The sequence below is a fragment of the Empidonax traillii genome, unplaced genomic scaffold (assembly GCF_003031625.1).
Source record: "Empidonax traillii isolate 1590-97213 ecotype Southwest subspecies unplaced genomic scaffold, ASM303162v1 scaffold17:size2698205, whole genome shotgun sequence".
In the NCBI taxonomy this organism is placed as follows: Eukaryota; Metazoa; Chordata; class Aves; order Passeriformes; family Tyrannidae; genus Empidonax; species Empidonax traillii.
In genome coordinates, this window is record NW_020955210.1 from 2215642 (window position 1) to 2227250 (window position 11609).

At 51.1% G+C, this 11609-nt stretch overlaps 1 protein-coding gene across 1 annotated transcript; it reads left to right on the top strand.

Annotated features, from left to right (window-relative positions):
* Positions 1 to 1018: 1018 nt before the first annotated feature.
* Positions 1019 to 4848, top strand: EVX1 (even-skipped homeobox 1). The gene is made up of 3 exons (XM_027896670.1): positions 1019 to 1575; positions 3083 to 3333; positions 4051 to 4848. Exons 1-3 carry the CDS (start codon positions 1137 to 1139, stop codon positions 4579 to 4581), a joined length of 1221 nt encoding a protein of 406 aa, XP_027752471.1. The 5' UTR covers positions 1019 to 1136; the 3' UTR covers positions 4582 to 4848.
* The last annotated feature ends 6761 nt before the right edge of the window (positions 4849 to 11609 follow it).

Here is an 11609-nt window from a genome sequence, read left to right on the forward strand (position 1 = left end):
TCCAAATGGTTGCCCTTGTCATGTCTGTTTTAACAACATCTGCTAGCTAGCATAAACTCTGGCCTTGCTAACTTGCATTTCTCTAAGCCTGAATTATTCTTGGCAGAGCTTCTTCTTGCAGTTCCCCCCCTGAAAGCACAGAATACTTTCTGCAAAACCCTTAGTTAAAAAGAAGAAAGGAGAAGAGACATAAAACCCTCTTAAAAGTACAAGAATCGTGGAACAAATGGAAACAGCAAAGGAAAAAATAAGAGCAAATTATAAACGTCAGATAATCAGAATAACTACAGTTATAAGTGAAGTAGTTGTATCTTTTCATCTGTAAAAAGCAATAAGTATACAATCGCATTTCCAAATTTTGAACTAACACTTTAATCTCAGTCAATAGAAAGCAATGACAGTTTACGAATAGGAACCAATGTTGACCCACAGCAAGAAATCAAAGCTATTTTTACATTCAAATGTCAGCAGAGCGTTTCTTTATCGTCAAGTTTGCAAAGGATTCTTAGAAGCCTTATATATGCAGTTAGGCGGAAACTGATTGCCAGCAATAAAAAATGCATCCAAGGAAGAGGCTTGAGTACGTATCTTCTCACTTCCAGGATGCAGCTAGGGATCTTCGCCTCAATTCTACATCAAGGTTGTGGCTTAAAGCAGTCAAAGGGCTATTTAATTGTCAGGCAAGGCTTCCCCCCGCGGAACTCTCTCCGCATGTTACAACCTCTTTGCAGCTCAGCTCCATATGCATCTCTTTTTCACACTTCCCTCTCCATCTCGGGCTCCTACACCTGGTGCATCATGCATTTAGCCCATTCGCTCCGGCTCTTCTTTCATCTTCCCAATGGCAGACGTTTCTATTTATCCACTGGCAATCAATGTGTGGCGTCACCAGTGGTACTGTAATGACGACTGCACCATTGAGGATGACAGCTTAGAAAGAAGAGGGCAATGGTGATCCCTCCCAGAGCAGCACAGCAGAGTGTAGCGCTCGCATCACAAGGTCACCCTATCTCACCGCTTGCTCCTCTGCATTGGCAGGAGAGGGTTGCTGGGTTTGTACAAGGTTGGGGCGGGAGCGGGAGGGAGGGGGGGAAGAGATCTGGATTTTTTTCTCCCCTCCCTTAAGCAAAGCCACAATGGAAACCAGGAAGGAGATGGTGATGTTTCTGGAGGGGACAACTCTTGGCGCTCTAGTTGGCAAGAGGGTGCCTAATTTGTCCGAAGCAGTGGGGAGCCCCGCTCCGGAGCCGCAGGAGAAGATGATCCATCGGAACTGCCTCAGCCCCAGACCTGGCCCCTTGTCGTCCCGGGAGAGAGGAGGAGGAGGAGGAGGAGGTGGCGGAGGAGAAGACGAAGAGGAGGTGGAGGTGCTGCCAGGGACAGGGACGGTGCCGGAGAGCCGCTCGGCGGCGGCAGCACTGCTTTCGGCCGGACAGCAGCCCCCCGCTCCGGAGCCCCCCTCCAGCAAAGGGCAACAGAGCAGCTCGGACACTGAGTCGGATTTCTATGAGGAAATCGAGGTGAGCTGCACCCCGGACTGCGCCACGGGGAGCGCCGAGTACCAGCACAGCAAAGGTACCCAACTCCTTCCCATGCCTCCAGCCCCCCGCCCGCTCCGGGGCTGGGTGGCAGCACTGGGGGGGCGGGGGGCTGCCGGAGGGTGTTTTCACCTCGCCAGCTGAGCGAGGGGTAGAGAAATCTGTGTGTGTGTGTGTGTGTGTGTGTGTGTGTGTGATCTCTTTTCCTGGCTGATTCCTTCTCTCCCTGCCACCGGGAGACTTGTTTGGAAGTCAGAGGACGCAACACCGGGCAGCCCCCGCATCCCTGGAGGGGAGCCAGGCTTCCCGTCGCGGATGCAATCAGGTCTGCGGCTTGTCCCGTAAGACCCCCTTGGCCAAGACCATCACTCGCTCTTCTCTTCAATTTATTCTATTTTATTTTTATTCTTTCCTATCGCGTAGATAGTGCATGCTCCAGGAAATCCCTTACGATCCTCCATGCCGGCGGGTTTTTTTGTATGTGTATGTGTGGGAGCAAGATCAAACGGGTTTTGTGGCCGAGAGCTGTTTGTGGTTTTGCAGGGTGAAATGTGCCCGATCGAGTGCGGAAGCGCCCATAAAGACCGTAAAATCGCTCACCGACTCATGCCTGCCCCAAGAGCGGTAGCGACGGCCTTGTTTGAGAGTTGGGTTTAAAAAAAAAAAAAAAAAAAAAAAAAAAAAAAAAAAGGCCCAAATTACCTTGTCACTTCTATGTCTCCGTGGCGCCAGCTCGGAAATGGTCCCAATGAATTAATTGCCTTTGGTCTCGGGCACAATGAGAGAGAGTTGCATTTGAAAGCAAAAGCAGCGGCCAGGCCCCTTATCCCCCTGCCCCCACTTCCCACTCTCTATTCCCACCTTCCCAGCCCGGCAAAGACCCCCCCTACGCTGACAACAACCCAGTTCTCCGACCTCCACGTTCCTCCATCACTTCAAGAAGCCGGGAAGTGTGGAGAGCTCTGTCTGCTCTCCCTTGTTCCTTACAGACTCGTTGAAAATACCCCATCCTGGGCTTTGGAGGCTGAGCAGAGGATCCCTGAGGCCTCCTTTTCCCCTCAGAGAGAAAAGGATCCCAGTCTGCTCCGCTCCTGGGTCCTTGCTGACCTGGAGAAAGGGGCCGCGGAGACGTGTGGCTTGGCCGGCGGGCACACCTGCCATTCCCAGACGCTCAGGGTCGGGGGATGCTGCGGCGCCCGCCTCCGGTTTCCCAGTAGGGGAAGCGAGTGGGAGGTCATGAGGCAGACACCGCCAGTGCGGCATGTTTGTGTTGGGGGATGGCGGGCACAGGTTACCTTCCAACTAGAGTGAATAAGCACCCGCCAAACCCTTAACCGGTGTTTCATCCCCCTTCTCTTTGCCCTCCTCTCCGGTCCCTCTTGCATGTCTTCCTAGCATCCTTAGAATACCCGGGCAGGCACAGAAAAGCCTAATGGGGAGGACTTGGGGGGGAGAAGGGAGTTCTTTGGGGCGGCGAGCAGCGAGCATCCCTCCGTGCCTGCCCTCCTCCGAGCGTGTGTCGTTGCTCCGGGCTCCCCACGCAGGGCCGTGCTCCGAGGCGTTGGCCGGCAGCCCCAGCGGCGGGGGGGATCACCCCAAGGGCAGCGGAGGCAGCGGCGGCTCCCAGGGCTCGCTCACCTGCAGCGCCAGCGACCAGATGCGCCGGTACCGCACCGCCTTCACCCGCGAGCAGATCGCCCGTCTGGAGAAGGAGTTTTACCGGGAGAATTACGTGTCCAGGCCCCGGAGATGTGAGCTGGCGGCTGCTCTAAATCTGCCAGAAACCACCATCAAGGTACACGCAGCTCGGACATGTTTCCAATTAGCACGATATAAATCTATATGGCCAAACTTCCTTGCAAAACTCGGGAAAGCACTTCGCCAGAACAACCCTCCCTCTCAGCTCCCCCCGCCTCCCGCCCCTTTCCTGGCCCTGCCCGCACCCTGCAGCAATGCGGGAGAGGGGACACGGCTCCCGGAGCCATCCCGACCAGCGCCGCTAATCCAGCCTCTCCCTAGCAGATTACTTTTAATCCTTCCTGCAGTCCAGTCCAAATCTCGCTCAAGTCTTGGGGGAGGGAAGAGGAAGCCAGTAGCAGATCTTGTTTCCATCTCGCTTTCCTTTGCCTTTTCAAAAGCATTTGCTCATGAAAATAAACCCGACAGCAACCCAGGTAGTTCTGGATGCGAAAGGGCACCAAGGAGGCAGAGCTGCCCGGTTGGCTGGGACCCAGGGGTGGGGGATGGGGGACAGCAGGACTAGCCCTAGGAAGCAGAAAGGAAAACAAGCAGCCTAAAGGCGCTGCTCTTCTGGGTCTCCCTGTAGACTTTTTAATAGGGGCTTAACTGATCCCTCCGTACATGATGACAACTCCCTCCGAGGGGGAGAACTGGGGTCGGTCTCTGCTCTCCAGTAGACCCGCGTCCGCCGCACCTCCCCGGGGCTGTTACCAGCGGCCGGGCGGAGCGGAGCGACGGCGGGTGACGGCTCTTGCCTCCCCTCTCCCCGCAGGTTTGGTTCCAGAACCGCAGGATGAAGGACAAGCGGCAGCGCCTGGCCATGACCTGGCCTCACCCAGCCGACCCGGCGTTTTACACCTACATGATGAGCCATGCAGCGGCCACCGGCAACCTGCCGTATCCATTCCCGTCTCACTTGCCCCTGCCCTACTACTCCCACATGGGCATCGGCGCCACATCGGCCTCTGCCACCACCCCCTTCAGTACCCCCCTGAGGCCGCTGGACACCTTCAGGGTCCTCTCCCATCCCTACCCGAGACCAGAACTGCTGTGCGCCTTCAGGCATCCCTCTCTCTACCCTGCCCCAACTCATGGACTCAGTAGCGCCGGGAGCAACCCCTGCTCCTGCCTGGCTTGCCACAGTGGGCAGTCCAACGGGCTGGCGCAGAGACCCTCCGGATCAGACTTTACCTGTTCTGCCACAACCAGGACTGACTCCTTCCTCACTTTCACACCGTCTGTGCTGAGCAAAGCCACCTCAGTTTCCATGGACCAGCGAGAAGAAGTACCTTTAACGAGATAAATCTTTGTCTCAGGGTTATTAAACACTCGTCCCTTTCCCGAGCTTCTCTTCGAGTTAATGTACTTACAACCCGTGTTTATTTAATCGTGTTCTCTGCTCAGTCGTGGACACCTACAGGAAAGAAAAGACTAAAAATAGCTCAGTCTTAAAAGGATTTACATTCCAAGCTGGGGGGGAGGGGGGGAAAGAAAAGGAAAAAAAGGAAGAGAAAGGAAAAGAAAGAAGAAAGAAAGAAATTACTAGTGGTTTATCTCTGAGACGGATTTTAGGCACGAAAGAAGAAGAAAATCATCTCGAATGAAATACACTTCAGTAACCTACAGAAATGTGGTGGGACTTTCTTTTCCATGGATAGACTTCTTCCCAAGGGCTGGGGCTTCTGCAGATCACAGCAACGAACCTTATGCACAAACCTACGAGACAGAGGAGGAAAATCTGAAATACTTGAAAGAAACATTATCTTGATAACGAAACGGCTTGTGCGCACGAAGAAAGCAAATATGTAATCTCTCAGTGTTCAGAAAATAAAAGCGGGCAGGCAGCAAAAAAACCAAAAGATTTCCTGTTTGCACCTCGACAGTATTATCCATTTGTCCCTATAGAGAATAACAATGCTTCACCATAAAGAAAACTTGCCATTCTGTACATTACTTCTGTGGTTTAATTGCATTCTTCACCCTCCCTTTTCTAGTTCTTCGTTGTGAGCAGATATCCAGCATTTCATTTCCTCTTTTATTCCAACTTTTATTTTTAAGAGGCAGACTTGAATTGGCAGGGAAAAAATACGATCTCCTGCCTCTTTATGGGTCAGAGCTATTTGTCCTTTAAATATCAATGTCCTATTATCAGTCACTGAAATGTGCACACACTGACGAAATTAGCAAGTGATGTATATGTAAAGAGCGTTTTTGAATATCGAATGTACAATGCTTTGTGAGCAAAGACCCCGTGCCAAACGCTAACAAGCCGCCAAGGGAAGAGATTAGGTGACAGGGAGCACAACTCCTTCAGACAATCACCAGTCTGTAAATTGGAGCAAAGGCGATTTCCCTTCCTTTGTACTTCAACCTTCAGTTCTCTCATTGCCCTTTCCTTGATGTGTCTTCTTTACTTTATTTTATTTTTCCTTAAAAAAAAAAATGTACTTCATGCTTTGGGTTTTGTGTTTCCTTCCCCAGCCCTAATCTTCGCATTTGTATGTGTCCTTCACACCGATTCCTCTTCCTTCTTGAGGAGTTTTTCCTTCACAAGCTCACTACTCCCCCCCTCCGCCTCGCCTCCTCTTCAGAAGGTATTTCGGAAGAAGGTAGCATCATTGCTTTTGCTTGGATTTCTGTAACCTAAAATATATATATATAAAAAAAACACTGGCACGTGGCTCGGTAGCTGTTTATTTCAGTAGTTTCCTGAAATAAACAGTAGTTTTTATTTCATTCTATTTTAAAATGGCCCAAAGAATACACTGCCATAATTTGTTACCATGTCAGAATAAAACTTAAAGGCGACAAAAATAAACCAACCAAAACCGATAATAACGACACATTTTATCAACATCTCACTCATATTTTTATCGTGCTTGTTAAAAAGAAAAAGAAGTAAAAGTGTTGCTTAAGACGAATTTCACTGTGCAGTTTCTAATAGTTACAGTTCAACAAGCAGGAAAATAAATGCTGGAGAGAACAAAGGCGTGTTGACACCTCTGCTATCTACTTTGTATTAAATTGCTGAGAAGCCTCTGGTTTATTGTCACACCGGAGACTTTCTGTCCTTAGGAAAGGGAGTGAATAGCAGTGTTTCCCAATAGAGGACGGAGAGCAGGGAAGAGGCGCGGGCATACCAGAATATATTTTTCCAATAAAAAAAATATTGTTTAGTACAGCTTTTAAAAACCTGATCCAAAGTCACCATCTTTAAATCATTAAAGGCATATTGTTCCGCCCTTTCTGAACGAGATGTCCTCATGGACATGGAAACCGATGGCCCTTTTTGGACACTCACAAACAGATTCTCTCTTCCCCCCCCTCTCTCCCCCGCCCATCCCCCCGGAAATAACAATTGTAAACAGCGTCCAAGGGCAGTGCCGAACAACGACCGATATTTGCAAGCCTTTCCTCTCCTCTTTACTATGTCTTTTAGAAGACAGGAGAAGAACCGGTCCGACAAAACAGGAGCTGCAGAGCCAGTGCCTTATACAACCCCTCGGCGACCCCGGGAGAAGGGAGCGCCGAAGAGGACCGGGGGCGGGGATGGGGGGGGAGGGGGGGAGAGGGCAGGGCAGAATGAGGGCTGCTCAGTAAAAACAGGGAGTCCTAGATAGCCCAGGACGCCCCATTCCTCGACCAGGCGGAGGCACCTGCTGGGCCGAAATCACAGGCCGGGATCGGCCGGGGCTGCTGCTGCGATAGGGGCACCAGTTTGCTCTTGTAAAGTGACTAGTCCAGAAAATGCCACCGGCTGGGGCGCAGGGCAATATTTATATATTGTGAAATACATATATTTTATATATTTAGGTGTGTGTGCGTGTGGAAGCGAAAATTTTAAGGAGGAATGAGGAAGCGTCTGCTTACTGCTTCCATCCGTGATGGGGACATCCCCCCTTAGCGAGCGGGCAGCAGGAAGGCAGGGATGGGGAGCGCCTGCAGCCAACACGGTCCCTGCTCTCCCCGCAGCTCCACTACCGCCCTCCCGGTAGCCCACTCTTAAAAGATGCTGCGGCAAAGGGTCTCTGTGAATTTCTCCGCGGTTCGGTCACAGGGCAGAGATTGCCTGCGACAGGTAAATAGGCTGAGGGTCGCGGTAATGCCAAGAGTATTTTCAGTTAATAGGGGAGGGAAAATGAGGTGTCTGGAGCGATATTGGAAAGTACAAGATCGATGATCCGTCCTCGTGTCCAATCAGCAGCCTTTAATTGACTGTATTTTCTAGGTAATTGAGCCGCTGTGCTCCCAAATTGAAGTGGAAGATATAACAATACATCTCAGTGGGAGGAATTACTCATTACTTCATAATGAAATTTTCCATTTGCTGCGTGGGGCCGGTGCCGTTAACGCCTTCGCCACCGGTGGGGGTGTCCACGGCCCCACGCGGGGCGTCGGCTCCGAACACGCGTGGGGCACCGCCGGCGGCGGGGGCAGGCAGAGGGCACCCAGCTGGCAGCAGGTTCTGCCCCTGGCCCCGAGCCACTGCCACCAAGCAGGAAGGTTTCCGTTGGCGCGCCCTGGCCGGGGATGAGTCCCTTCGAGGAATTAGGGTGAGGCCCCGGGGGAGCCGGCGGTGGGCACCTGCCTCCTTGTCACCAGCGGGAGCAGAGCTGTCTTCGGGGTACTCCATGTACTGCATCGGGTTCGCTTCCCAGCCAGCCAAATTCAGCTCCGAAAGGCCTTCCCTCTCCCCCCCCCTCCCCTCCCCGTTAGCGTTTGATTGATTGCCTTATTAAAGCGTGTTCTTGTAAGTGTGACCGAGCTGATTGCACTGCATATGTTTGGGATAATGCTCATTTTAAACAACTGAATAATAATACTACTAATAAAAAAAGGACCAGAAAAGGAAGAAGATGAGCTCTAGAGAACGGGTTAAGCCTAAACGATCCCGGGGAGCAGCGCTGTAACTCGCGCATTAAATTGCTCCGTTACTATCAAATCACTCTGCCCGTCTTTGTTGTGTTTTATCTGTCACCTTCTGTACCATTAAGTGAGATAGCACCGAGACTGACGCTTACTTTCCCCTCCCAGACGATATGTTTTTATTAAGGTTGTATGATTAAACTGGATCGGATCTGCTTTCCCAGCACTATTTTTTACTTCAGCGCCCAAATAATTAGCAAATCGCCTCTCCATATTTCACTTTTTCTGCTGGGTTGTTAAGTCTTCTGCCGGCACCTGCAGAAAGACATGCGGCTCCTTTGGCTTTTTGGCTTGTCTATCTAAAGGATCCTTTTGTTTTCTATTATTCTGCTGCTCGCCTGGCTACTTTATTTTACTACTGACTTTAGCCCCTGAAAACACCCTCCACCATATGTCACCCCAAGGCCCGCTGTCCTTACAATAGTACCATAGTGTCACCCTGGGGTAAAGCCAACGTCAGGATGAGATGAAGTCTCGTTAACACAAATGGCTTCATTTAGGCTCATCAGGTTCCTGGGTGGGTGTTAAGGGGGAGGGAAACCAGTCCCACGTCCCAGAGCCTGCTCCAGCCAGATCTTCTCGCTTCTCCTCTTGCAAGGCACAGACTCATGTGCAGATCTGGAGAGCTGGTACTGCGGAAGGGATGCAGTTACAGTCGATTAGGGTAGGTCGCTGCCAGAAATAGTCCCTGCTTTGGAAAGTTTTTCTTCTTTTCTCTCTCGCTCTCTTTTAAGTAGGGGGGAGAAGAGATAGCTAGTTCAGTATCTTCTAACAAGAAAACAAATCACTACCTCTGGCCTCCAATTCACCGTTTGTTTTTTGATTTATTTATTTATTTATTTTATTTAGTTTTTTTTTAATTAGTTAAACTCGGTGCATCTACGACCAAAAAGCCTTGTGCAGGTTTATAGTAGTATTTACAAAACTTATTTTAAAGAATCTCCATCAGTGTATTGCAGGCACATATACACGCAAAGCAAACAAATAAAGTGATTTCCCCTGCTGCCCTCTCTGCAAAGAAGTGCCTGGGACTTCAGATTCAGAAATTGCCACTTAAGAACATCACATGAAAGTATTAAGTAATTATTTAAAACAAGGCTGTTTAGAAAAATATTTGTGTTTATTGCAGCTGCTCGATTGGCCTCGTTAAAGCTGGGGAGCATTTAAATTGTGTTACAGTCTCATTTAAATCCAGTTTCGTTCCAGCAGGCTGCAAAGCCTGAATAGAACCAATCACTCCATAATGATGATGAATGAGAAATTAATTCAGATACAAGCAAGACAATTTAGGCCTTCATCTGTTTAAATAGCCTTCCAAGATTATTCGCAATTGCAGGTCACAGATTTAATCAATTGTCCAATCTTGTGAAAGTCATATCCCTGCATCTTCATCGAGATTATTTATAGCTCGGTGAAGCCCAGTGAAAGGTATACGCTCTTAACAGGAACAATTACTTAAAGAGAAGCGTTTGCAAAATGAAAAACAAATGCCTCCGTGGACAGTAAATGATCAAACACCTCCTCGCTCTCCTCGGCCTGAGGAAGGGAGCGGAGCTGCAGGTGGGGTGTAAAGGGAACCATCACTGAACTCCATCCTTGCCGTATCGGCTCTTACGCTCCGCAGCGAAACCATCGGCGCTCCTTCGTGACCACCCAGTTCAGTCTCCCGGGGACCGTTCTTTGCTCCCCAGGGCCATGGCCGCAGCAAGAACACGTTAAAAAGCAGCTTTTAATCACGCAATAGCAAGCAAACCGCGCTGCTCCTTCGCCCGGTGATGCCGACCCCACCTGCGAGAATTGTCATTTTCTGCCCTTGCCGGCCTTTCCGAGATACGTAAATATATGTTTACCACCAGCCCTGCCTCAGCCCTAGCCCTGCGAATCCCGCGGCCCAGTCTTGCACAGTACCAGCCTCTTCTCGGCGCGGTGCCCTGCTGGCCCGGGATGAAGCATCCTTGCTCGGGCTTGGGCCAGCCTCACCCGGGAAAAACCGAGGTCCCGAATAATTCAGAGTTAACAAAACCTCTATGAAAGTTGAACCAGACCATTTTGGTAATCGGCAGAATTGTTGCACTTCTCGAAAAAAAAAAAAGATGGAAAGCAAGGAAGAGACCGGATTTGTTCGTTAATGTCCCAATGCACAGGGAAGACAAACCCGAAGGGGTGACCTGGGATATGCTGGGGGTAGGGCCCGGCCCCGCATCCCCTGCCCACGGGACCTGAAGGTGGGAGCTCCGAGCACCCCTGGGCCCCGTCTAACTCCTGGGGACCAGGAATCACCGAAGAGCCCCTGGGAGCCACCACAGTTTGGCCGCAGAGACGGGGTGGTCACGGGTGTCCATGGAGGGGTGGGTTTCCTGAGTGAGAGTGTGCGAGCACAGGTGGGTCTGCACGAGGCGAGACGTCCTCCCAAATCAATGCAGTATTCCAGCACCAGAAAGGCGAGCGTGGGGCGCACTCACCCACAGGCCCTGCTTGGGTGAGGAAACGCGAGGATTTCAGGCAGCGGACCGGGCCAGAGGAATCGTGCGGGTGCGTGGTTGTGTTACGCGTGGGTGTGTGTCCCTGCTTTCCTCTTCGCTGCCCGACGCAGGAACGTGCAGCAACGCCGGTGCCTAAAACAAAGGCCTGCCTACAGGACCCCCGGAGCTCCGAGGAGCCAGTCTCAGCGGCAGACTTTGATGTATCGCTGTCCAATTAGTGCCTTTAATTGGTGTCCTCTGGGACAGGGAACCCGGGAGTTGGGGGAGTGAGCGCTCTCTCGGCAAGCCCTGCCCGCCCGCTCGCGAGGTAACAGATAAATAATGCGGCCGGAATCCTGCGTCCCTCTCCCTCCTAGCAGGAGCTGGCAAAGCACCGAGCAAACCTGAGACCAAGTGCTTGCAAACCGCCCCGCAGGGCTCGGTGCCCACGGATACCCGTGTGCCCCGGCAGGGAGGGGCGCGGAGTGTAGCTGCTCCCGCATTTTCCGCGGCCTCGGCCATCAACGCCCCGCTCCCCGCCCGCTGCGGAGGGGGTGTCACCAGCCTGGAAAAGACACAGCTTAACACATGCCGCACGTTCCTTCCAATTTGGCTAATGAAGGTCGCCCGTTAAACGTAATTTTAGAGGTTAAATGAGGCTGACTGCAGATTTAAAGACGCTTGATAAAACGTTTTATTTAAATGACACGAACTGTACATATAGATGCCATTACAGCGGTCTAGATTTACCTTGGGGGAGGAGGAGGAAACAAAATAAACACACAAACAGGGAGGGAGCAAAAACCTTCGCCAATTTATTCTGAATCAAAAACGCTCGGTCGAAAAAGAAATTGATCGCTTCATCCATCAAATGTATAAAATACATTTCTGAAATCAGGAGGTGCTTGGAAAGAGAGAGAGAGAGCCGAAGGGAGGAGAGTTC

Bases quoted from the DNA above. Each gene is read 5' to 3' on its own strand.
- EVX1 (XM_027896670.1), top strand. From the start codon at position 1,137: ATGGAAACCAGGAAGGAGATGGTGATGTTTCTGGAGGGGACAACTCTT. The intron at 1,576-3,082 runs GTACCCAACTCC...CTCCCCACGCAG, and splicing joins CGAGTACCAGCACAGCAAAG to GGCCGTGCTCCGAGGCGTTG. The intron at 3,334-4,050 runs GTACACGCAGCT...CTCTCCCCGCAG, and splicing joins TGCCAGAAACCACCATCAAG to GTTTGGTTCCAGAACCGCAG.